The sequence below is a fragment of the Lampetra planeri genome, chromosome 52, assembly GCF_965212315.1.
Source record: "Lampetra planeri chromosome 52, kcLamPlan1.2.h2, whole genome shotgun sequence".
In the NCBI taxonomy this organism is placed as follows: Eukaryota; Metazoa; Chordata; class Hyperoartia; order Petromyzontiformes; family Petromyzontidae; genus Lampetra; species Lampetra planeri.
Window position 1 is genome coordinate 4173978 of NC_136158.1, and position 27217 is coordinate 4201194.

At 47.9% G+C, this 27217-nt stretch overlaps 1 protein-coding gene across 1 annotated transcript in view; it reads left to right on the top strand.

Annotated features, from left to right (window-relative positions):
• Window positions 1–27217, top strand: part of LOC144734625 (ryanodine receptor 2-like) — a 260955-nt gene that overhangs the window by 121358 nt on the left and 112380 nt on the right. The window contains exons 78-85 of the mRNA XM_078616894.1: window positions 2867–2963; window positions 5893–6011; window positions 10433–10484; window positions 10723–10773; window positions 16044–16143; window positions 19472–19551; window positions 20742–20818; window positions 23159–23232. Coding sequence (XP_078473020.1) covers window positions 2867–2963; window positions 5893–6011; window positions 10433–10484; window positions 10723–10773; window positions 16044–16143; window positions 19472–19551; window positions 20742–20818; window positions 23159–23232 — 650 coding nt within the window. The remainder of the gene's footprint in view (window positions 1–2866; window positions 2964–5892; window positions 6012–10432; window positions 10485–10722; window positions 10774–16043; window positions 16144–19471; window positions 19552–20741; window positions 20819–23158; window positions 23233–27217) is intronic.

Consider the following 27217-nt stretch of genomic DNA (forward strand, 5'->3'; position numbering starts at 1 on the left):
CCGTGGTCGAGTGGATTTTTCTCAAGGTTCTTTGGGGGTTTTCCCTCCACGTTTAGAAACATTCGTTTCGAGTATTTGGCCGCTATGCATTTCCACGTGATAAGCCACTTAGTTGAGCAATCATTTGTGGCCAGGCCGCTTCTGAAAAAGAGCTAAATAGTTCACTGAGCCTTACCTGGAAAAATAAAAAAAAATGTGTTGATAGTTTACCTTCTCAGTTTAGTTTAGGCAGCTACTGCTACGTATATTCGTGACATTTCCTCGGCGTAAGAACAGCCGTATGATGGGTTATCAACGTAGAGATTAAACCGGCAATTGTTAGGAACGTCACGGGTCATTCGGTAGGACATTTGTTGTTGCGTTATTTCATACGCGTGTACAGACTCAACGCAAGGGGCATAGATGGTGTCTCTCTGATCAAGCGAGTATGGGGCAGAGCTCATGTCCATCGTAAAAAAAAAATGCCACCCAAAATAAATTCCAAACTAAACGTTGGTAATCTTAATGGCGATCATGGCAATCATTGTCACATAATTCTGGAACTGTGGTCTATGGATTTACGGAGTGCCACTGCTGACAACTTGATTACCATACTCATTGTGCGTTTGACGTTAAATCGAACAAAGTATATTTAGGGGCCTACGGATTTGCATTTAAAGGGCACTTGCTTAAATGCCTCGGCAACTTAAAGCGCCTTACGTAAAAATGTAATCTGAGCCGTCACATTGCCTACTGCAATCTTGCCGCGGGGGACCCCCCAGTGGAAGCTGTCCCTGTGTGGCACAAGGTGTACAATGAGCAAAATCTAGTGTGCCCCTCACATACCGTTCACTCCGAAAACATGTGTGAGTTGTAAATGTAGTAAACATCATTAGAGCTGCCCCTTGCGATGGATACTTTGCTTGAATACATTAGGGCCTAACTGATCATTCCAGTTGGTGGAGGCTATGCTCCTTGCTGGACCTCTGTGATTGAGGAAGACGTTTAGAGGACCCCCTACGGTGCCACCGTGGACACGCATTTGTTACGTTCATATGCCCGGCCGTTTACGTGTAATCTTAGCGCTGTGAAGCACGCCGCTAACGCTTCCCGGAGCCATCGGCCCCCCGAAAAGCGCTAAGCTTACACGAATGGGGCTTACAATGGAATTATACGGTCGCAGGCTCCGTATCATTGTTGCGAGCGTGCGTGCGTGTCATGGAGGGGGCATATGAACCTAGTGAATGAGAAAACTCGCCGCGGCAAATTGCCTCTCACCCCCCGCGAGGATTCCCCCGGCACAGAAATGATTAAAACGATGGCGGTGCTCGGACTGGGTTTAATCATCGCATCGAACTGACCAATCGGACAAAATGAGCCTCTCAGCTGTTTACTCTTCTTCTTTGACTGCTGCCAATTAACCGGAGCGATTTCCTCCGGACGGATGGGACAAAAAATAAGGAAGCGTGTGTGGACAATTAGCGCGCACCCTCTGGTTTTCGCGTTCTCTCTTCCCGCGGCACATTTTGAAATCACGCGTTGACTTAATGTTGAATTGCAGGGGCAAAAGTACACTGGGTGGCCAAACAATTAGAAACCTCTTGGGCTTCCTAAAGTTGTTTTCTGTTCAAATGAGCATTGAGGCGCTGCTCATCGCCTATACACAGCCCTGAGCCCGTGGATAAAATTCCACTATCCAAACTATCCATTGGACAACCACTGTTAAATTCTCCACAAAGCGGTACCTATTTTAATGACCCCTTGAGGGATGATGGGCCGAGTTCAACGCCCAACGACGATTTAAACTCGCAACCTTCCGATTGCGAGCCGCTTCCTCTACCGCCTAGCAACCGCAGTAACCAATTGCGTTTCTAAATAACAAGAGCGACACTTGACGTCACGAGCCTCAGCTGCATCTAGAATTGGGAAGGAAGCATCTGTGACTGAGAGGGTCATTTTTTTTTTATTAGAGGGCTGATTACGGAGGGTCTCTATGGTGTGACGATAACGGCACTGACGCGGCGCAGATCTCAATCCGACCGCGTCCGTGGAGAGCGCAGCCGTGGGCCGCAGAGACCGATGCAGGACAGGGATAAGACGTTAGTCACCGACGGCCGCGCTCATGAACGGACATTCTTCTGAAACGATTTTCTTTTATTTCTGATTACAAATTTCACGCCGTCTAGCCGGGGCGTTTCTAACGTGAACAATGTCACCGGCACCTCAATTTCCACAGTTAACCCCCCCCCCTTACCGTGCCTGGGAAACGACGACGCTTGTCCGTTCACGGTGATTGTTATAATGATGATTAGTTGCGTTCCGTCAATCCACCGCTGGATGAAGGCCTCTGGCTATGTCAGTCATCGGGGTCGTTGGAAAATAACTTCACCGCGCTGGTCAGTGCGGGTTGGTGAAGCGATGGCCGTAGGGGCCAGGCATCGCTCGGCCAATGACGTTAGCCGGGAATCGAACTCAGGTCACCGGGCTGACCAATGAGCCACCACTCCTGTCGTTAGGCGGTGGTTAATGATCATTAAAAAATAATTTGGCCACCCAGTGTAATGCATTCGGTGTGATCCGCATCGCTGAGCCGTGTAAAATTTGAGCTGCGGAGCGGCGCAGAGCGCTCAAATCGGCCTCGGTCAATGTGGAGATGGGGCATCTCCATTGTATCTGCCGTGACGATTCAACATCGATGTGCCAGGGTTTCGCGGAACCCTCCATGTTCGCGCGCTCTTTCATCTGACCTTTCCTCACCTCTCTCTCTCTCTGACCTCTCCTCGTCTCTCTCTCTCTCTTCTCGCCTCCCTCTCACCGTTTCCTCTTCACCATCCTGCCATTTTTGTTCTTTCGCTGTACGTCCCCCCCTCCTCTCTCTCTCTCCCAGGCACCGCGCCATTAATCTCTTCCTCGATGCGTATAAGAAACACTGGATAGAGACAGAGGAGAATGCCTATGAGGATAAGCTAATTGATGACATAGCCGTAAGTACCAGATAGGGGCGCCATTGCACTGCACACGCCAGTCAAACGTCAGGGATCGGTCGGTGGGTCGACCTCCGCTCCACGGGAGGTTGCTCCTTCTCCTCTGCTGTTCTCGGTGTCTGGAATGCATTGCCCCCGGTAATACGCACTACTACTAACTGACCCTCACTGTGTTAAAGTCCAGGATTGAAGCTTTCCTCCTGTGTTGCCCATGGACTGACTATTGACATGCAATCCCACGTAACGTTACCGCATCGGTTGCTTTCCCCTAACACCCTCGCACACTCTCCTTCCCTCGAAATTTTTATATTGTGAAAAACTCAAAAGCAAAGAAGTCCTCCGAATTCCCTCGCTTAGATATTATTGCACGGTGTGCCAGACGTGGCTGCATTTAGATAGTAACACAACAGCGATAAGCCTAATGTGGTACATTGCATATTCACACCGTTAATATAGCGCAACGCTATCATGGAGGAGCTGTTTCAACGACGGACATTGTTTGACGGTTAAGTAGCAACATTTTGCAACGCGATTTTTTTCTCGTTTTACCAAATGTGGGCTGATTGAAATTCGGACCCTTTGACGGGCAGCTCACGTGGCCGAGACTTTATCGTTCACTCCGAAGCGGACGGCCAGGGCATGGGGGCGGGCCGCTGGGGCTCGAACTGCGACAACGCGACAAAAAAATGCCCTGCCGCCCGGCAACGTCGCTGCTTTGCAAGCTCGCGGCGTCGCTGCGTAATTGTCGATCGCTTTCGGTGAGCAGATTTTACCGATTCATGTGGCACTGCCGCTTGCCAAGGAAGCTTGTGGCGGAAAGGATGACTGTCTGGACTCCTGGGGCTAATTCCTCCGTCAAAGTGCTGAGCCATCGTAACGGAGATCCCAGTTCAAGCCCCAGTCACTCACCCGAGATTAATCCAGGTCCTCAAGTGTACCGAGTTGATGGTCCGTTTCAGCTCGGTCACTAATGACTTCGCACGTACGCACACACAAGCGCACACACACGCACACACACACACACACAAACCCCACCAATATTTTCGAGCAGCAATTGTTTAGGCAAGCAAACTCTGAATAGCCGTTTCGACTTTCTGCGTCTCATCAGCGGTCAGGCTCGGTTTACCAGATGGTTATTGGCAAGAGCACAATGCCAATAAACAATATGGTATATATCATTATAACACCAATGTTAGAAGCACAACCACATCCACAGCATAAAACAAACGATCAGAAGCTGCACGAGAGATCCCTGATGAGGGTTATGAAATCTTGCTTTCGGAAAAAAACATTTTCTCTCTTTGTCTCTCCCACTGGGATAATTTTATCACATTTTTTTGCCATTTAAAGTCTTGCCATTTTTCTTCCGCCTTCTCCACTCACGCGACAAAGCGCCGGCAAAATCATCGCCTTCTCCCCGTGTGCGGGTTTGCAAGTGTTCCTATAAAAACCAATAGCATGGCCAAGAGCTTCCCGGCTCACACACTTCCGCTGTTGCTGTGTTCAGTCGCTCTGCATGCATTAACATTTCTCATTAACTTGTCCGCGCTTCCCCAACTGCTGTATTTCCATCGCCTAAATGCCTTCAGAAATTTGCGTTTGAATGAGAATTATTTTCCCAGCATCATTTCCCCCCCCCAACCACCCACCCAAAAATCCGTCGCTCATTGTTTTCACTTCTCTGTTCATCCGCTGATTTCCAGTGACATTAAAATTAAATGCCACACATGCACACTTGTTCTTTTCACTCACAATGTTCCTTTGAAACATGTTATTTTTACATCACGGCTCTCATTCGGCCGCTGACGCAATTGTGTTTATATTGAGAGTTTTGTGGCGTGGCTATATAATCCCTGCGATAATTTTCAGAAATCTTGAATACAATTTAAAGTGTTGAGCTCCTCCCTAGGTAAGTGTACTTGGCGTGCAATAACCGCAAAAAGGTTATTATTTCTCAGATGTCCAATTTAACGCCGTTTCATCTCTCCCCCCCTTATTAAGATCGAAAAACGTTCAAACGTTGATGTTTGCATCACATTAATTGTCCAAATAAGTTATAATAATTTTAAAAAATGTGCAAACCTTGTGCGCACAAAGTGGACCCGCAATCATCATGCGAGACGAAAGACCGGAGACATCCAGCGGCAATAATTGACCCTGCATACGGCAAGAATCCGCGCGTCTCTTAGTTCCTCTGCCGCCCGCGTGTTTTGCGCTCCGTCGATAATGCACACGCGTCATAACCGCCCTTCCTTTCATGTGACGCACACGCTCCGCTTGCCTGTCCCTGCGCTCCTGACGCACCCAGCCTTTATGCGCGACCGTGGCCGCAGATCTTTCCAAAGACTCTAAATCTCCGCCTTTGTGTCGTGTGCATAAATGGAGGAAAATAGAAAGCGGCCGCGCAATGTTTGGCCACATGTTTACCACCTGAATTTTGGCGACGCGCTGAAACTGCTCACTTTGGTGAAGTATATATTTGTTCCATTAAGCCATTTTTTACCATTATGGGCACAATTTAATTTGGCGCGAACACTTTGGCTTCCGAGCGGCGGCGCATTATCAGTTGTATCCAGTTAAAAAAATGAAAACGTCGCGAGAAAATACTAAAGTAATGTTTGTTGCCACTGGTGCCTGTGTGGACATACAAATGTTACAACTCGCTATAGAGTTTCCAGTGTAAACAACAATACGGCCAAACATTCGGGCCTTGAGTTGGTGGTCTGGACAAGGCTGAGAGCGTGCCGCATGCAACGTGGTGATCACATGACGCGTGTGCAAGGCATGACGGATGTTAGGCCTGCATGTGCTCTTTGTGAGCAGCACACCTCCGTGCAGCGTTAACTCCGCTCTGCGGTGCTTGCTGGTGCATCGCCACGATTTATCAAGCCACCCCCTGACTCGCGTTTTGCCGAATCGTCGTTCACAGAAATCCATCGACGACGATGAAGAGGAGAAGGAGTCGGAGGACACAGAGGTGGAGACTCATCCCGATCCTCTCCACCAACTCATCCTCTACTTCAGTCGAACGGCACTGACAGAGAAATCGTGAGTGTGGTCCATTTGCTTCGCTTGTGGCTCACGCTGGGGGGAGGAGGGTAGGGGTAGCAGCGAAACGTTGGGCATCGTGCCGTACAAAACGCGCTACAACCCTTAAAACACATCAGAGATGCGGTACTGCTGTAGGCTGAATCGGTCTCATAACGGGGGACAACTGGTGTTGTCTGCATCTCCCTTGTGAAGCCACAGGCCGACGTGGTTCCACATAAAACGCACCGGGCGTCTTGTTCAAAGTCGGACGCTGTAACTCGCCGCGGCCTCACCTGGTGATAAATAATGCATTCCTTAATTCAGGATGCAGCGTTAGCGCCGCTGGAAATCAATGGGCTTACGTCTCGTTTTGGCCACATTGGCGGACACGAATTAATTGCCATCGACTCGATTTCAGTTTGAGCGTCCCAGTCCAAATCTTTTTTTTTGTGTCACGGTCACCCGAGTATTTATAAATCGTTTTTTACTGCTATGCGGTTAAATATTAAAGCCAACGGTGCAGCCCAGCGATTCCTTGCTCATGCCACCGCTGGCGGAAGGACCTCGACTAGAGAGAGCTGAAAAGAGTTCATCTCGAATGGAATGAATGTAAGTATTCATGCGCATTATGTTGAACTTCTCTCGCACCCTACGTAGCCAACTGTGCTTATTGGAGGCGCGGAATACTTTTCCGCGCTGCTCAGGTGTCTTCAAAGAGGTGGTCGTAACCCATGTTTCCACCCCCCCCCCTCCCGACACACACGACTTAGTGATGGACCGACTGTGGCATCATAATTTTACGCTGCGAGGTGGACGTGGATTTGAGACAATCGTCCGTCGTTTCAACGGCCGCCTAAATGTCATATCGCCCCAATCAATCTCCATCATTGGTCAAAAGGAATCCGTGAAATGAGCTTAATTACGATCAATTGCTAATATATATCTCGTCCTTGATGTCATCTAGCACCAGGGAGTGCTGCAACTCGTATTTGGAAGCAATGAAGTGGCATTGATCTCCGTTGGCAGCCGTGAGCTCACTGTGACTATTCCACTTCCCGGACTCTGCATGAGACTACCACTTTGTACTTCACACAAAGTGCTGCTCAGTTTGCTAATGAAGTTGATGCCTTGGCGGTCTCGTGCCCATTGAAGGCCCGAAGCAGAATCTTTCTTTGCGGCGGGGGGGCGGGGGGTGGAGGGGAGGTTTTGTAAGTTGACCCCCTTTTTTGATATATAAACCCCTGTTGAGTTTTATGTATGTATGTATAACTTCTTTCGCACCATACGTAGCTAATTGCGCGAATCGGGAAGGACAACAAACTAAACACAAAAAGCAGTTCTAAAGAAATTCGTTTTCAATCTGCATTTAAAAGCGCATAGCTCCAGTGGCTTCCTAATATCAGAAGGAAGAGCGTTCCAGACGGCCGCAGAAGCGCATCTGAAAGCGCCGCGCGATGCGGTGACCACCGCCTTTGTTCGACGGCCAGCCAAAAATCGCCGCTGTGAGGATAACCGGAGTTCGCGTAATGGTTTATGCTCCTCGACAAGATCAGCAAGGTATTGTGGGTGCAATTGTGTGCAAGCACTTTTGCGTGTCATGAGTGTGACCTTATAACGAGGAGTTGACGAGGATGCTGCCACTTGGTGCATCAGTGACCACTGTCCAGATTTCCAATCCGGCGGTCACCAGTTCGATTCGATTTTGCAGTTGAAAAGACGGCCACATTATAAATGTATATCGGTGTACCACCACATTTATTTGGTTAGCAGGTTACGCGTGGCGGGGCAAAGTGTGGATAATCTACCCTCTTCCAAGACATCTGGTCAGCGTAGACGAATTGGCAAACAAAATCCTCATCCAGTGGAGGTTCTTCCACTGGTAATGGCGTGAGCAAGCAATTGCAGTGCTGCACCTTTAGCTCCACTCTTCTATTTCTGCATTATTTTATTAGTAAACTCCGTCGTAATCTTTGAAGCGAGTGAACTGAGGCCCGTAACCCCGCACCGCGCTTTCATATTGCATGGTTAATCCTGGATAATTTCTTCCCCCCTTGTCTTTATTCGTAATGGCGAGGGGATTACGGCTGAAATACGCGATTATAATACATTTCTTAATTAAAATATTGGCAGGATTTCTGGAATCGCTCCTCCATTGTCTCCATGACATTTTTGCGTAGGTAATTTCCACCATTCATAGCCAGCCTTAGTTTGTTGGAGTCTTTTATCTTGCGTATCATTCTGGTTAATCCGATTCGTAAACTAAAGCCTTACATGTTGGTATTGGTTTTCACATCATTGAATTGCCTGGTTGCAGCATAGCGATCGCCTCTTGCCAGAAGCATTTGGTAACCCAGTAGCATTTGTTTCTCAAGACTGACTCCACTGATGAGACCGATGAGGTTCAAATTTCGACTTAAAACTTTCGCGACTGCAGGAATTCATATTCTTTGGTTCTTTCGGTAAAGTCACGTAGATAGAAAAAAATAATAAAAGTAAATGAAACACAACACAAGCGATCGTCTTCAGGAAAAAAAAGTGACCTTCCCACTTTTTCCTCCTGAAGACGATCGCTTGTGTTGTGATCGAAACTTCGTCGTTTAAATTTTTATTTTATTTACTTTAATTATTTTTCTATCTACGTGACTTTACCGAAAGAACCAAAGAATACCTATGAAGTTTGCTTGCTTAAACACATTCTGGCGGCTATTATTGGTCTGGGAAGCCAATAGGCCAGAGGATTAAAACACATTTTATTTTAAATGTGGAGATGCAGGATGGGAGTACTGCTGAAGCTTGCTTGAACCAATAACGATCCACAACGACGCACGATAACGCCACCTCTGCGAAGCACAGAGGGCCAGGGTTTTATGGGAAGGCTCACAGACGCGCATACTAAATTCGGCTGGCGCAGCGTGCGCGCACGAACGGCGATTGAGCGGCGTTTATAAAGTCATTCTCATTAGCCCTCCCAATAGCTCGGCGTAATTGATCAAAAATGTATTTTGTTCATCGCGAGTAAATGTCTTGTAAATGCTTTGACATACCACACGCTGTGTGTTTGAGGAGCTACGGTGATGTAGCAGCCGCCAGTTTTGGTTCAATCTCCCGGCTGCAATGACGGCGCAAGTTTCTGTCTCGTGCAGCGGCGTAAATGGTTTCAACACAGGCAGTCGACTGGCACGTCGAGTTGGGTGGGGTGAGGTGTGGGTGCTCCCACCTTCGAGCAAGACATCTCTCCGGCCTGGAGGGGTCGGTCAGAGGTCCTCTAGAGCAGTGCAACGCAAAGGGTGTGCTCCGGTAAAGTCCTGTGTAGCTCTTTTTGTATCACATGATTGCTCAACGAAAAGTGGCTTATCATCACGTGGAAATGCATAGCGGCCAAATGCTCTAAAGGCGAGATGTTGATTCTAAATGCGGAGGGGAAAACCGGAGGACCCGGAGAAAGTCCACGCGACCACGGTGAGAACATGCAATTTCCAAATATACAGGTGTCAGGGTCGGAATAGAACCCACGACCTCCTGTATACCAGGCACTTACACGCCTGCGCAAGAGGAATGCTTTGCCCAAAATACACCACGGTCCCAGAATTGTGGGTTCAATTCCCAGCCACGACACGTACAAACCCAGTGGCAGTTTGTGCTTCGAGCGTTATCTGAGCTCCTCTCCAAGGGTGACTTGCCCTATCGTGTGTGTCCTTGATGCAGCGAGTTGATGAGCGTCTGCACTGGGGAGGACAGGCGGTTGAGAGGACGCAGGTGGCGATGTAAAAATTATATCACCCTCCACTGCAGACGTTAATTGTCTCCGAAACGTAACACTTTGGTGGTGGCCTTGTGTTGTGAGAATGTCTGCAAAAAAACAAATGTGCTAATTACCCGACTGGCCACGTGAATCGGACTTTGTTATTTCAGCTGGCAAAGCCCATTGAGCAGCTCTCTTACTCGGATGACGGCAGCCCCGGACCACCAGCAGCAGTGGCAGTTAAAGGACATTTCAGTTGCATAGGGTTACACAGAGACCCGTCGAGTTTCACAGAGACCCATAGAGTTGCATAGAGGCCCACGGTCATCAGCCCAAGACCGCCAGCAGTGGTGGCAGTAACAGGACATTGCAGGGTGGAGGTACTCTGGAAACTAACAAGAGCATGAACAACAAATTGCACAAAACCCACGCCACATCTTCTTGCAAACAGGACGAAAAAAAATTAAACAGAGCATATGTGCAAATCAAAAAGCGACCGAATGGCTTCAAGACTGAGGCCTTTCGGCGATTGATAACACGGCCCCAAGAATGAGACGCAGGGCCCGAGGTGCATCCAACAATGTGGCCCCGTAGGCTTTTTGTGTCGCGTGCGAGACTCGCCGACGCTGCGCACCGAGAGCGATTCCATTGAGATTTGTGTCAAATGTTTCCCTTTTGTTTTTTCTTGTTAAACTAGGAAACTGGAGGAGGATTTCTTGTACATGGCCTACGCCGACATAATGGCCAAGGTAAACACGCGTTCCGCTTCATTTATGTTTAGATTTTTTTTTACGAATACGTTCGTTGAATTAATTACGTTCCACGTTATTTTACGTTTCATAGTTTCATAGCTCTCGATTTAAAATGACGTGTTCAGTGCTTTCTCGGAGGATCGCATTTGACGTGATCGGGCTAATGGGGGGGGGGGGGGAGAGCCTCTGCGCGAGTGGAGTCCGTGACTCGCCCTGCCCTGTGGTTGCCTTGCAGAGCTGCCACGCCGGCATTGACGAGGAGGAGGAGGACTCTGCCACATTTGAGGTCGGTGTGGGAGCCCCCTCCCCCTCTCCCTCTAGGAGCCCCTCCTTCCCCCCCCCCCCACCGGGTGCCCCCCCCCCCCTCGAGAACGCTTCCCCCCCCCACCGGGTGTCCCTCCCCTCTGGGTGCCCCCCTCACCCCATGCGCCCCCCCCCACCCCTCTGGAAGCCCCCCTCCCAGGAGCCCGCCCACCCCCCCCTCCCATTTGGGAGCCCCTCCCTGAGAGTGCTCTACCCCCCCGGAGCCCCCCATCCCACCCCTCCTCCCCCTCCTGCCCTCCCCCCCCTTCCACCAGGGTCACTGCGCATGAGGCCACCAGAACACGGCACCCTCGGCCAAAACACATTCCTGCGGAGGGAGCTGGTAGGAACGTTGGGTTGCTCGGTCTATGGCCAGGGTCAACGGCGGCGTGGTGTATTCTGCAAATATGGCCGACTGTGAGGGCGGGCACAAGCTGGCGTGAGTAGGTTAAACGTTGAGTTTTATAAGGGCACCACGGGGTGACCAGCCCCTCCCTACCCAGCCCCACCCCTCCCACTCCCCACCCAGCCCCACCCTCCTCACCCTCCCCTCCCCACCCAGCCCCTCCCCACCCTCCCCACCCAGCCCCTCCCCACCTTCCCCTCTCCACCCAGCCCCACCCCTACCATTTTTAGATGCGCGACGGACGGACACAATAATCCCCTGTAGGCTGGTGTAACCAGGAGGTTCCTACCAGTATTAGCCCCCAGAGAGCACGAGCACTCAGAAATACCAAGTTCGTTCGACGTGTTTATTTTACAACTGAAATTTACTGTTTGAAGAAACCGTTTAAAAGTATAGAAAAAAACATGAACACGTGGAAGTCATTCTCTTCAAGTTCCCCCCTGCCCCCGTTGATTCACTTCGATTTTGAGAGAATCGAATCAAACGCCCCCATTGGCCTCAGTTCCAGCTGCCAGATCTGGCAGAAGGAAGGAAGCGATGCTGGTCGTGATATCAGTACGTTTGCCACAGTGGGTTGCTGTGGAGGAATACGTGGAAAAGCAAACATAAGCAGACTCTCTGGTTCTTTCGGTAAAGTCACGTAGGTACATTTATTTTGTTTATTTTATTGTATACCTACGTCACTTTACTGAAAGAACCAGAGTATGGATTCCTGCAGTCACGAAAGCTTCAAATCTACATAAGCAGACCTCTCTTTTGTGTCTCTACATATAAATAATACGATGTATCTTAGTCCAATGGCCTTTTTGGTTTTCCAGACTTATTAGCATCTTTCTTAAAACAACCAAACTCTGAATTGTTTTTTGACCTTGACGATCTCATCAGCAGCAGAGTAAATTTTCGTTTAAACAAATGCTGCTGGATTGAAAGCATAAATCCTTTAAATTTCGATTTAAAGCTTTCGTGACTGCAAGGATTCATCTTCTTGGTTCTTTCGGTAAAGTCACGTAGAAGGGAAATAATAAAATAATAAAAATAAAACATAATAAAATAATATATTATATTATTTTAATAAAATAATAAAAAATAAAACATAATAAAATAATATAATATGATGTTTTATTTTTATTATTTTATTATTTCCCTTCTACGTGACTTTACCGAAAGAACCAAGAAGATGAATCCTTTGTTCATCTTGTCCTTCAGCTGTGCCCGATATCTCGCCACCATGTAGTTGCTTTTTCTAAAAGCGTAAAATAACCGTGACCAAAGTGTGCGCTACTGAAGGGCAGCTTTGCTTGCCAAGTGCGAGTCGATTTAAAATACGGTGCTGGGAAATTAAATAAGCAAAATCAATGTTTTATTGTTGTTAAATTGTAACACCGTATACTTGACCTTCAGCTACACAAATACATTAACGTTCATAATAATCAATTAATCATATTTTGCTAAAATCTTCCACTTGCTCAATCATGCATTAGTTTAAAAGCAGTCACTTTTGTTCAACCTTGCACAGTTAAATTGCGGTTTATTCATCAGCCATGCCAATCCACTGCTGGATGAAGGCCTCCTCAATGTGCTGTCCATCGCTCACGATTCCCGATTTGATCGCTCAGTATCCTTGTTGCCTGCGTACGCTCAGCCGCGTTCCCAGATGCACTCCATTCATTGGCTGTCACTCTGTTGTTATTATCCTTGCCCATGTGTCATACTTTCCTCTTTATACATTGTAAGCCACCGTCAACAAACCTTGTTAACTATTTTATCTCTGACAACGTTAACAGTGCTGTTTGTTGCTGCCCACTTGACGTGGCGGGCCTATGCTCAACGACTGCGCTGAAACTAAATCCCTTTGCCGATGGATTGTTTATTTTTAATTTGTTCACTCGCGTGCGTAGCTCATCGACGCCGCACCCTCGGTTCATTCACGCGAGTGCCAGTGTGAAATCTTGACGTGTTCCGTCGTGCGTTCGCTAAGGTCCTTTCCTGGACCCGGTGCGTTCGCTCGTTGCGCCACATCCTTTCACTTTACTCGTGAATTCCAGTGCAAGGATATATAATTCATTTCTCCATCTCGGTGCAAATGAGCCTCGACCGATGAGGTTCATTAACATAAATCAGTGGCCTTTATTTGACCGGGTGAGGCCTCTTCAAGGATTCATGATCTCTATTATAAGAAAATCCTGTCAGGTGACTCAACGGTAGAGCGAGAGAGCGAGCGAGCGGCTCTTAATCGGAAGGTCGCGAGGTTCAAATCCTGGCTGGGGGCTGACTCGGCCCATCATTGCCGCCAGGGTCAATGAAACGAGTGTACGCCCATTGGATACAGCAAATTACTTTTGTGTTGCTCGTTTATCTCGAGCCCAGCGTTGTGGCCTTCGTCACTGAATTTCTTCTGTGATTTCCCCCAAATTGTTTCCAATTGAAAGCGCGTCAACACGCGAGGGCATGTGCACCTTGTGAGGGCAATTATTGAAGGTGTGACTGGGGTCAAAAATTACGAAACAAAGATCCGGGCGACAGAAGGCTGCGTGCGGTGGGTGAGACTGTGCGAGATGTTGAAAACTTGGGGAAGCCTTCGTCCGGCATCGTCTGATGGTCAGCCTCGGCTTTTGTTGAACTTTAAAAAAATAAAACAACAACAACAACGGGCCGTTTTGGTAGGGGCCCATCCCACAGGGTCTCCGTCGCTCGTGGAGCTCGGAGACTTCTGGACCAGGGACTCTTGAGCTGATGCCGAGAGACCAAAGCCAGGCAGCTTGCTGGGCTCGAGGCCTGGTCTGCTTTGCCAGCGGTTTGTGGAAATGAAGCACGAGTGGAAAGTTGTTGTAATCCACCGCGAGACCAATCAATGCGAATGAACAAATAACAGACTTCCAGTTCGCAGTAAATCCAGCACAGAGGCAGTAATCCCCCATCTAATGTGACGCCAGATGGCATTTTTGCGGATTTATAGTGAGCAATAAAGCCTTTGATCTGACAAACTTTTTCGTCAAAGTGCTATCCCTGTGGGAAATGGAACCACTTTATCTTAATGGCTTATCCTGTAGTATTTTCGAAATATATGTCTTACTTAATGTATTCAAAATGTCTCTTTCGTTTTTATTGTGAGGTAAAAAAAGTGAAAAAACTCATAACGTTTCGGATTACATTTCGTTAGCTGTCCCCAGTAAAAATAAACAAAATGTATCCAAATGGTTTTTCATCTGATTATAAAGAAAGACTTAGTATCCTGTTATATGATTAAATATATGCCACACACTTGTTATCTTTATATTCCGCCCAAGGAAAACATTATGCAGGAGAGCTAATTTAATGTTATTCAATAAGGCAAGCTGGCTTGGTACTCTGGTTCCTACGATACCAGAACGCAATTGTTTTTTGCGTAGTGTGTGAATGTTGCGAGCGCTGTGTGTCGAGCCGTGCCGGCCTTCATGGGTGCTCGCTAAGAGCGCTTGCCTCAGCAGTCTGTGCAAAGCAATGCTGGTGATCTCTGTCTTTATTTTCTCTCTCTCTGGAGCGGTGGCACAGTAGTTGGTCGTGGTTTGTGGCCTGCGCCAAGAGCCCAATAACCTGAGATCTACTACTGGCCAGGGCTAACACGAGTGGCGAATGGTTAAAACCGTTCCTGTGAACCGTATTGATTTCAAATGTCATATGACCTCCACTCAGGAGGGTGTCAAAACATTGCACACTAACATGAAATGCATAGACAAGAAAATACCGCCGAAGCAAAAGCCACGAGAAAGTAGTGAGTTGTTGCACTGCCTCTCCTAAACACACCGAGATGCTCCATTGGAACCTCATTTACCAGTAAAAAATATGATAATTGGTTTTTTACCCGTCTATCTGGCAACAAAACTGACGCATTTGTTTTTTACAAGGAATCATGAGGTTCCAGTGGTGTAAATGCTTACCCCGAGCTCTCATACTCTGATGGTGCATTGTCCTTGAGTTGTGCGCCTTTTGGCGTCATCTGGTCCAACCCATGTGAGACTAGGCTCTAAGGAAAGCTGTCTCGGGTGTGGACCAATCAACTTCAAGGACAGTGCATACATTATCAGAGTTATGTTTTTTGTTTGCATTCTGACTGCAGGTATTGTGGTCTATGCAAACATGACTCCTTGTAAAAAAGGTGTCAGTTTTGTTGCCAGATAGAAGGGTAAAAAAACAATTATCACACCGAGGCTCGTCACGTGCCAGATGACCGCCGGCAAAGGCATTCCAGATCCTTGGGGCAACGCTTGAGAAGGCCCGACCCCGTGGCGTCGAGCGCAAAGTCCGACGCTGGGAGAGCAGTAGTATTAGAAGGGTCCTGCTCTGAACGGCGTGGAGTAGAGACCCCAGTCGTGTGGCAGATCAGTCGGGCCCGCAGGTTACATTGGTCCAAGACCACGTTGGAGCTTTAGAGACCAGAATGGCTAACTTATATTGGATGCAAAAGCTTAGGGGGCATACATTTAGTACGTACGCATGGAGGGGGGGAGGTAACCCAAATGCGTACGCTTGCGTATGGGGGATCTACTGACCATGTATGCGTAGGAAATGGGGGGGGGGGGGGGCTGAAGCCTCGATAATAATTTGTCTACATTGGCCTTCAAATGAGTTAGATAGTCCGGCGGTGGACTCTCTGTTTGCTTAAACACGTCAATACTATTAATCCTTGATCGTTTCTGAGTGTATGAAATATTGTCCGTTCTATAGGATTCGGGGGGGAGGGGGGTGCGTACAGGGAAGAGGGGTGGGGTCAAGTTTTGACATATTTTTGTGTACGAACTAAATGGATGGCCCCTTACTGGAAGCCCTCTGAGCTCCACATTTGTGTCTCCCGTTTTGTCGCGGTGCAGGAAAAGGAGATGGAGAAGCAGAAGCTGCAGTACCAGCAGTCTCGCCTGCACGAGAGGGGGGCGGCTGAGATGGTGCTGCAGATGCTGGGAGCCAGCAAAGGTTTGACCCCCCTACCCCCATCAACACCCACCTTATCCACCTTATTCTCCATCGACCGAACCAACAACAGCCAGCCCACCCCGGTGACACGCAGAATGAATCGTGGGAAGGAGGGGGGAAATGGAATCAGATCTCTCTCTCAAATTTAGAGGTTTGCTCCGACTTGTTGTTCATTGAAATGTTTTTATTTTTCAACAACACCGGGCGCAGGGAAGAGCAGAGGCAAAGGGTGCACAACACCAACGCGACCGGGGTAGACTTGCTGTGGTCTCCGAGAGAAGGGAAAACAGAAGGGCAACAGAGAGCAGGGGGAGGGAGAGATTAGGAAGAATATGAAGATAGAGAGGAGAGTCAGGAGCATAGGAGAAAAGTGGCACGCTGTGAGCACACACAGGATGGGTCATCAGGAGGAGGCCTGATCCCCCCCCCCCCTTTACCGTCAGCAAACTCTGCGGCAGAGCCACCATTATTTCATTATTTAACTTTATTTCTGCGGCTTCCCAAGAGCTCGTGTGGCCCATTGCTCCAGCGTGGAATTGCTACACAACGCAAGAGAGTGCTCCATCAATCTGCAGTGTGGCCCATTAAGAACCTTGTCTGCAGACTTCCACAGTCTGTGATCCAAGGGGTGGCGGGAGGTGGGAGAGGGGGGGGGGTTAGAGTGAGTGGAAATTGGGGGGACGTGCTTATGCATTTCCGACACGGCTTTAACCACGTAGCCCCGGTGACGCTTGCGGCTAAATCGAAGATGCGGTTTGGTGCGAATTTGCAGCGGCTTTTGGCAGCTGCCATCGAAGAAAGGTGGTCACCGCATCGCGTGCCTTCAGATGCGCTTCCGCGGCCGTCTGGAATACGCCACCTTCTGATATTAGGAAGTCACTGGAGTTAGACACTTTTAAGTCATCTAGATTGACACACTCATTTTGTTAGAGCTGCTTTTTTGTGTTTAGTTTGTTGTCCTTCCCCGGCACCTCCGATTAGCGCGGTTGGCTACGTACGGTGCCAGAGAAGTTCAACATACGTAGATACTATACTATACACTACACGATGAACCATACACTACACTACTATACACGACGTCGCTATATACGACATCACTATACAATACACATTACACTAACCTCTACACTACACCTCTGATTCGCACGGTTGGCTACGTACGGCGCTAAAGAATTTCAACAAACACCACTTACGTACAGGCCATCGGTGTGAGAACGAATATCTGTGGCTCAGTCAGTCACCCGCCGTAGTTCAGACTTGAAATGTATCTACAATCGACTCTGGGTGACTCGGTTAAAAATCAGCGCGCTCCGGTTAAAAGTTCAGAGTTTTTTAAGTAAATGCTAAGTCTTCGCGCCGAAAGCGCTCGCTCGTGCCGTGAGGCGGAGCTCTAAAGAGAGCCCCGACAAAGGGGATTTGACCTTCTCTCTTCGACGCTGAGCAGACCTTTAGGAAGCGGTGGGAGTGCCCACACACCAACGGCGTTGAACCTTTCTATGCCGCCGGGTGGACAGAGTCAGAGAGGGGAGGGGGGGGGGGGATTCAAGAAACTCGCACCGTCGTTTCAACCGCAGCCGCTTTGGGATGTCGAGTCGAACCGGCGATCTCCGGATTGCAAGTCACAGCGAGCTGACCGTTACACCGCAACAGCTCCATGACGTGCCGCGTGCGTGTGGTGTGTTTCCTAATCGCTGAGCCGGTACTCCTGAGGTCGCGCGATCGAATATGGGTTTCAGCCGCCCGTGAATAATCCCGTGACCTCTCGGTGAGTCCATGGGCAAGGACAAACATTGGTACCACGTGAGAAGGCAAGCAGCAAAATCTCGAGTTGTAGCCGTACCCATGTATTTACATGGCCAATGAGAGTGAGTTTTTCTTGGAGGACCCCGCTCATTTGAAATTGTGCTCGCACAATTCACCGCTGTTGGCCAAATCAGGACGTTGGTCCGGGCTCAGTGGGCTACGGCTCCATGGGAGTTGATAAGTCTCTGGTGTGGTGCATGACCGCACAAAAAATTCCCCCCCACCCCGTCACATGAAATACATGTTTTGACTTAATTTGATTAATTTTAGCTGAATTCCAGCTCGAAGAGTATCAAACATAAAGACACCCTCCTATAGCATTAACAGGCTGCTGTTGACTTCCATGCACAACCGCCTATGTCTCCCTAGTGGTGATGTTTACACACCATACCAGGTGCTCGTTTGAGGCCTAGTCGATTTAGGGGGAGACTCAGGACCGGTTCGGATGATCATCACCGATATAGGCCGTGAGTTGGAATGGAACTCGGGTCGACGGGTCCATAGTGGAGTGTGCTAACCGCTGCACTACCGCTCCCCACACACACACCTCCCATGCAAATATGGTCCATTAAAATAACATCACTTCCCCGGCTGCCACTGGCGCCGTCTTGATGAGCGAAATTTTACCGATAGGTGTCTCCCGTGGCCGCTAATGACGCAAATCGGTCAAGCGCACAGAACGCGTTGGCGTTGCCGAACGTGACGGCTCTGGTCATGTCAGGTGCTTGCGAGAGAGTGCGTGGGTGAGTGAGTGAGTGAGCGAGCGAGGTCGTGAGCGAGCTCGTGAGCGTGCTTGGTGAAGTGATTGCTTGGGTGAGTGAGTGAGCGAGTAGGCGAGCGTGCTTGGTGAAGCGATTGCTAGGGCGAGTGAGCGAGCGACTAGGTGAGATGGTTTAAGTTGTTTCCTTCGCACAAGAGGCTCAGGCCATGTGTTGATGGGAAAATATTTTGCGATGCTGCTGCTTGTGTTGGCGGTGGTTGCATAAACACAAATAGCAAACGCACTCAACACGCTCGTCAATAGCAAGGCTACATTAAGACAAGTACATAATGGGTGACATCTTTGAGCAATGGCCTTTCTTTACAGCATGCAGAGAGAGAGAGAGGCCGGTACCCCTCTCTCACCTCTCTATTTTTTCTACCTCGCTTGGCCTCGCTGTTTCCCAATGAAGAAGGGCGATTACCCAAAACGTCGCCTGTTATGCACTTTTTCCCTTTTAAGTCCCCCCGTGGTGTTTTTGACGAACGGGTTGAGTTGTTTTTTTTCTTATGGGAAAGCCAATTTTTTGACAAATTTTGGTCAAGGGGAGAGAGGGGCACTGGAGTGTGGGGATGGAGAGGAGGTAAAGCTAAATCTTAACTCTCTTCCGCCGAGTTGGTTTGCGTTTCGAGCGACATCCCACGGCCGCTGCGCATCTGCCAACACGCATTCGTTTTCCCCAGTTGTAAAAAAAAAAGAAATGAAACGTTTTGATCTCGTCTTGATCTTATCTGTGTTGCAATAAAATATTCCCGTGTGCCGCAGGCGTGAAAAGCCCCATGGTTCGGTCGACGCTGAAGCTTGGGATTGCCGTACTGAATGGTGGCAACTGCATCGTACAGAACGTGAGTGAATTTCCCGCTCGATTCACTATCGTCAGCACGCTCCGCTTCTGTTGATTCCATTTGTAGGCTCTCACGACCAATGTCATGATTCATGATGGGGTTTGCTTTGGGCCGCATCATCGATTACTACGTTTGGCTATGTACGGTGCGAAAGAAGTTCACCATATGCATGCATACGCATTGCTGCAATGTCATTTTGTTTTTCCTGTAAACCTCCGATGGCTCGGCTAATCCACGCGAGGGGTTAGCTGTTTTGCCGGACGTAATCTCGAGTGAAACGTCGGATAAGATTGTCAAAATTCCACTTGATTTTCAGCACTCTTCGAGTTTTTTTGCTGAAAATCCAAATCAGTCGGCATATTTTGCCCACGATGTGACAACATGATTTGATTGGCTCTGTCGAGTGGCGGAGGGCAATAGTTCAACACATTTGACGTTATATCACCACAATCTAACCCGCCACCCCTAAACGAATCATGCTTTGATAATTGTTTTTTTACCCTTCTATCTGGCAACAAAACTGACACCTTTATTTACAAGGAGTCATGTTTGCATAGACCACAATACCTGCAGTAATAAAATGCAAACAAAAAACACAACTCTGAAAATGTGCACTGTCCTTGAAGTTGATTGGTCCACACCCGAGACAGTTTTGTTGCCAGATAGAAGGGTAAAAAAAACAATTGTCATATTTTTTACTGGCAAATGAGGTTCCAATGGTGAATCATGCTTTGTTGAGCCGGTGGGTGGGAAAGTCCCCTCCCCGCGCTGCACGTGTAGCAGAGGTCACTTGAAGGGACCTCACAGGGTAGCTCTGCCACTCCCGCTTCCGCGGACTGATCCGAATTGATGCTTCGTTTTTGTGACGCGACACGGCGGGACGGCCGCAGTCGCGATGTAACCGCGGATTTGATTTCATCTGGGAAAAAAAACCGAGGGGGGAGTACAAATTAAAAGCCCTGCCGTTCCGAATTGCTGTGCTTCCATCTCGCGAACGCTCCAACACGGCTATTAAAATCGGGCCAAGCGTTGCGTAACGTCATTTGCCCCAACAAGTTGCCGCTTTTTCTTGGAGTTGCCTGTCGAAATCGTGTCGTCCCGTTGTTGGCTAACTTGATTTTGTCAAGGATTTATTCTACGTCGGTTTTCACTTTTGTACTATTGACACAGCAATGATCTTGTTTTCGTAGAAAATGCTGGACTATCTCAAGGACAAGAAAGACAGCACATTTTTCCAAAGCGTTGCGGGACTCATGCAGATATGCAGGTGAAGAACATCTCACGGCCATGTCAACAGTTTATATAGAGGTTATAAAACAATTTTCAAATGTCACTCCTGTATTCTCACAAATCAAGTATCGAGCCTAATGGCATATTGCAGAGATTCCATCTGATGCAAACTCTTTCTACAACGTTTTTTGTATTCCACGTGTGACAAAGGGGACTTTGGCTTAGTGCTTAGCACCCTGGGCTATGAACCCGATGACCCGAGTTTTGATTCTTCGCCATGGCTAACATGATGCTGGTTATTAACTGGCATTGACCAGCGTGGTGAAGTATGGTTAAGCAACACCCAGTGAATTGCACAGTATGGGGAGGCACTCATGCAGCAATTAATTGACAACGTTTAAAAAAAATTAAAAATCTGAAAGCATACATTTTCATTATTTTTGGCAAATGTGGCCAGTAAAAATCCCAGGCGGTCGTCTACTCATTCCATCAGCCCATTGGCATAATTAAAATAGAAAAGAGAGGTGAGCCTCGGTCATTTCCTGGCGATACTCGCCACTGCTATGATAACATGGAATTTACACCACTGGATATAGCCACCCCCCCCCAACCCCCTAAAGGTTGACGCTGGGAGCCCCAGCCCAGTGCTCGTTTAAGGTGGAATCGACCCAACCCAAAAAGAGCCAGTCGGTGTCAACTTTGACAAACTCTCTTCTGCATATCGAGATGGAACATATCCCAGCCGGGCCGACTGGCCGCCTTTGCTGGCCCGCCAGTCACACGGCGTCGGGGCAGGTCACGCGCTAAACGCGGAGCGCGCGAGACTTGCAGGCGTTTCCACAATGCAACGCCAGGGAAATTGCTGCCCCCTGATTGATGTGGCCGCGTGAGCGCCTCCATCCCCCGCAATAAAACAAAATGTTCCTGTCGAAATAAAACGTTAATTTGGAATGTTAACAGAAACGTTGATTGTTCACTCTGAGAAGCTTCTGGTCTAGAGGGGGATGTGGTAGGCTGTCCCGTTTTGGACCACAAGATTAAATGTCTTCGGAATGATTTTTTTTGCGTGCTTTTAGTTGACGTCACACAAATGTTATACGTTTGGCGATGCGTGCATGCTATTATTATGATTCGACGCGGAGATCCGAAGTTCATTGCTATCTATGTATGGGCCCGGTTGCCATACTACCAACAATTGAATATTATTATTATTATTGTGTGAAGACTTGCAATGCAATAATTCATCTGCCGGCGCAAGCAATCATATAAATACATATATTTTTTACATTGTGTGATTCGGGAAAAATATATATATTTATTTAAATTGTATTTTCTTATGGATTTACAGTCATTCAAATAAATGGAAAAACATATCAAATGTGCACATATTATTATTTAAAGACCTGCAATGTAATTTTTCGACCTCTTGGACCAAGCAGTCACATGTAAATGGGCAAAAATGTATATTGTGTAAAGATAAAAATGATATAGTTAATTGTGATATTATTACGTTGGTCGTGTTTTTATACGTAATATATTATGGGTGGTGTTGAGGTTAGCGTATTGGACTTCATGTAGGAAAGTTTGTAAGTTGAAATCACAGTTGGACATCAACTCAGCCCATCAGCCATTCGGGGTCGATAAAATTTATACCAATTTGTGAGAAGTCAGCCAGTAAATACATTCAGTCTCAGGTGATATCATTATTTTATAATCACGGTTGCTGAGCAGAGGCCCAAAGTGGTAATGCGGCCAGCAACATAGTGGTGCAGCAGCAGATAAGAGTTTGGGTAAAAAAAAAATTGTTGCAAGGAAGCAATAAATACCCAAGTGAAACACGCAACAAAGAACTTGCACAAAGCGAAATGATGACGAATAGTGACGCCGTCGCCTGATGAAGCTGGTTGTGATTACTGGCGAAAACGTCGTACTCAGATTGTAAATGTTGTGGCTTTGCTCTCCAACACACCGGTGTGCTGTACTAGTGACGAATTGGCATGTTCTGTTTACGTGTCAAACCTTACTATTTGGCTGTGTTAAACTGATGTGGTGTTTGGTTATCGGTCGTAATAATATGCTTTTGATAGTTAACACGTAGTAGGCTTTCACGACCAATATCATCCATAATACAGTTTTTTTGGGTTAGATCGCGTAAATATAGATATAAATGTGTCGTTAAACCCGCCACCACCCGACACAAACCTTCCCAATTGGCCGTGTCGGGTGGTAGCCGGTTTAACGACACATTTATATATTTACGCGATCTCACCCCAAAAAAAACCTTTATTATAATGTAATAATAACGATCAGTATCATTGTCATGTTTTCCTCTTTTCCCCTTCTGCAAAACCCATGTGCCCCTCTCCCAACGATGCAGCGTTCTGGATCTGAATGCTTTTGAGCGGCAGAACAAAGCGGAGGGGCTAGGTATGGTAACGGAGGAAGGATCAGGTGGGTAGCGCTCACCGCTCCGCACTCCAAAAACGTTCAAACGTCTCTCTCCTCGCCTGTTCTCTTTCACCCCCCCCCCTCCTGTGTCATTTTAATAATTGCCTACTTTTTTTCTCCTCTTCCCCACCCTCGCCCTTCCCCCTTTGAAGTATGATTTTTAAATGAACGTGGCCCGTGTCTGCGAATGCGCGAGTTAATTGCGCGCGCGTGCAGGTAGACGTTTTATGTTTCCCCCGCGCCGCCCACCACCCCGGTTCTCGTAGCGTTGTGGCGGTTGTTTGTGGTGTTGAAGGAAGCCAGACAGTTCGATTCGTAGGCCCATCTTCTGTGATTTGGCCGAAAGACGGGAGTACGTTTAACATGCAGCTAATTCATATTCTTTGTGTCTTTCGGTAAAGTCACATAGATAGGTAAAAATTAATACAAATAATGAATATAATATTTATTATTTTTATTAGCCTTTCCGCTTAATAAAAATAATGAATATAAAATTTATTATTTTTATTAATTTGTACCAATATAAAATAAATTTGTATTAATTTGTACCTATCTACGTGACTTTACCGAAAGACCCAAAGAATATTAATTCCTGCACGAAAGCTTTAAGCCAATATTCACAGAATTATCAGAGAATTATCTCGGTTTTCATGACAACAAAAAACAACAAAAGCCACCGCTGGTTATGTTCGGCATCTGTGTAAGCAGTGGGGGTTGTTTTCTTTGTACAACTTACGGCAGTAGGTCAACGTGTTTTGGTCGCGCAAACAAAAAAACGTGAAAAATACATCTGCAACTGAACTACAAAGTGTTTGCTTTCGGAATTGTCATTGTTTAGCAAATGGTAACCCGCTCCTTCCTTGCGGAAGACATGATTCTCAATCGGCTCTTTTGCCTTATTAAATAACTAATAATTGAAGTTAATGTTATTTAATATGTGTAGGTAGCTTGGTGGGGGGGGGGGGGTACGGAGAGCCATAGTGGAGCAATGTTAGGTGCTGTGAACCCAGCGATGTGGGTTCGAGTCCCGGCCCCGGCTATCATCAGTGGCGAGTGTCATATGTGAACCGCTCCTCGACCCGTTACCCTCTTGATCCTACCGGCGCTGACCAGCATGGTGACGTGAGATCAAACAAATCCCTGCGACCGGCATTGGCATGGGGAGGCCTTCATCCAGCAGTGGCTGACAAGATGTTCTAAATTATGATTGTGTGGAGCCAATAGCAAACGTGGAATCACAGTCCTATAAACTATATTTTTATTTTAGCAGATAAGGCTCACTGAGCTATGTAGCTCTTTTGCGACCTGGCCACAAATGATAGCTAAAGAAAGTGGCTCATCACGTGGAAATTTAGAGCAACCAAATAATCTTAAGACAAGTGCCAATATGGAGTCACAGCCACGATGGCTTCAATCCTCGTCATTTGGCAGTCCAATGTGGTGGGGTAAAGTGTGAGTACCCCTGCCTCTTAAGAGTCCATCTGGCTAAATCTCCCAGGGAATGTGCACAAGAAAGGGATGCTTTATTTTGTAGCGGCATGAGAGTTTGTGCTCACGGTCGAAATGTATTGTATCGTTACGATTCCCGTTCTGGGATGTTGTTTATTTTGTTGGGAATCGTGACTGCTAAGTTTCCCAGAGGTGAGCATCGCATCATGCGTAGGACCTCCCTCACCCTCAGTGTCCCAAGTAAATGAAGCTTCTCCTCTTTCCGATTAAACCCTCCCACTAACCAGTTGTCTAACTCTCCCACCAACCTATTTATACACTTTCCTGAACACCTATTTACCAAAACTAAGAAACAAGTTGCACACGCGTTTGTTCTAAACAGCCAAACAAACCGTTGTTATCGGAACCCTATGCAGAGTGGATGTCATACGTATAAAAAATAAGAAGAGGTTTTACTTTTTCTGGAAATAAAATAGGTGTCAAGATGTTCAAACACCAAATAGCTACCTTTTGCAAGGAATCAAGTCTGCATTAACCATCACATACACTAATTATGGCGAATATGCAAACAAACACGCTCTGATAATATATGGCCTACTGCACAGACAGCCTACTTCATGGCCTAGTCTCACCATTGTTAGGCCAGTAAAGACAATGCTATATATATCTAGTTATAAACATAGAAATCTATAAATGCTCTAATACGTGCATTTTCGTTGTACTCTTCGCTTTTTGGCGAACAGTACAAAGTAGTAAACATTGTACATGTGTGTTGGGGCGGGGGGTGCAGTGGTTAGCGCACTGCACTATAAAACCTGGCAACTGGAGTTTGATTCCCAGCCACGGCTAATATCTGTGCCGAGTGATATCTCAACCGGGCCAGAGCCCCCTTCACAAACTCACACTGACCAGCCTGGTGAAGTATGGTCGAACAACCACCTTGACAGCCACAGCAAAGTGAGGCCTTCATCCATCATTGGATTGACAAAGGGCAGTGAATAATTTAACTCTTCTACATATGTGTGTGTGTGTGTGTAAACTGATTGCATATGTTTGAACTCTATGGAGATACGCGATTTAATAAATAAATACAAACATCCCTTATAGTACGCTGGGGCAAGCGCTGTTAGTGAGCATCTGTTAGGACGGCATGGCACACAAAAGGGCGGTGTTGCTAGCACCACGCTCACCCGGCTGCCTTTGTCTTCCCACGGTGGTGATGGTCACACATCAAACGAGGTAGTAATTTAAGGCTGAGTTAACCCGGCGGCTGCCCAGGCGCGAATGGAGGGAATTCTAAAGATGGGCGGTGAGGGGAGGGAAGCAGAGAGATGAGCGTTCTGACCGGCGGTGTGTGTTTGTGTGTGGTGGTGGTTCCACACAAAATGGATGAGATGGCACCGTTAGGCTGATAGGACAGAGTTCATCAACGTGGGTGGCAGGAGCGGATGAGTCAAGTTTGTAGGAACAGTAACCATGGCGGCAGCAGTAGCCGTGATAGAAGAGCGATAAGGAGGCGATGAACCGCAGTTGAGCAGGTGACCGGAGTGAATTGGTGGGCACCAGATCATCTCTGCTCTGTTGTGTTGGAGTTTCCACGACCACCTCCCATCTCAGTGGCGGTGACAGAAGAGTGATACGGAGGCGACGGACCGCAATTGAGCAGGTGATCGGAGTGAATCGGTTGGAGTCTTCACGACTACCCCCATCTCGTTGGCAGTGGCCCCCTAAAGCGCTGAGATTTCAGATGTCGCTGTGGAAACGCCACCAGGGAGAAGACCGTTTGGGAGGTTGTAGTTCAGTAGTGTTTTTTTTGGGGCGATCGGGGGGGTGGGGGGGGGGCGGAGTGGTTGGCAGAGGCATTTCCTCTTGAGACTGCCTTGAAGCAAGCGTCTGGCTGGGTGAGCAGTGGGGGCACGTGGGGTTGGATTATTCATTAGTTGTCTTGCCTTCACGCACCCACTGACGAGAGCACGCCAGAGAATATAAATGCGGGCATAACGTTTGCACGACACAAAAGGCAAAGATTCCCCATATAGCCTGAACAGACGGTTGGGGCAAGTGCTGTTAGTGAGCACTTATGAATGTCGGCATGGGCACGAGGTCATGAGGGGGTAGGTGGCCAGCACCATGCCCGGCCGCCTTTGTCTCTCCAGTGACGATGTTTACACGTCGCATCAGGTACCCATGTGAGGTTGAGTCGACCTAGGGGAGGCCCAGGACCAGTTCAGATAATCGTCACCGGTGTTGGCCATGAGCAGGAATCGAACTCGGGTCACCGGATTTGTAACGCAGCGTGCTAACCGCTGCACCACCGCTCCCCACACACACACACGTTCACACACACACACACGTCCACACACACACACACATGCATATGCACGCGCGCTCGTCTTGAGATGCGAACGTCGCCACCTTTCTCCACCCACTAATCTGAGCGACTGTCCCACGGACAGGATGAGAGAATGACAGAACGGTGAAAACGTCATCCGTCTCGCAGCGTAATTCCGTCTCCACAGCCCGCGCCTTGCAGGCTTCT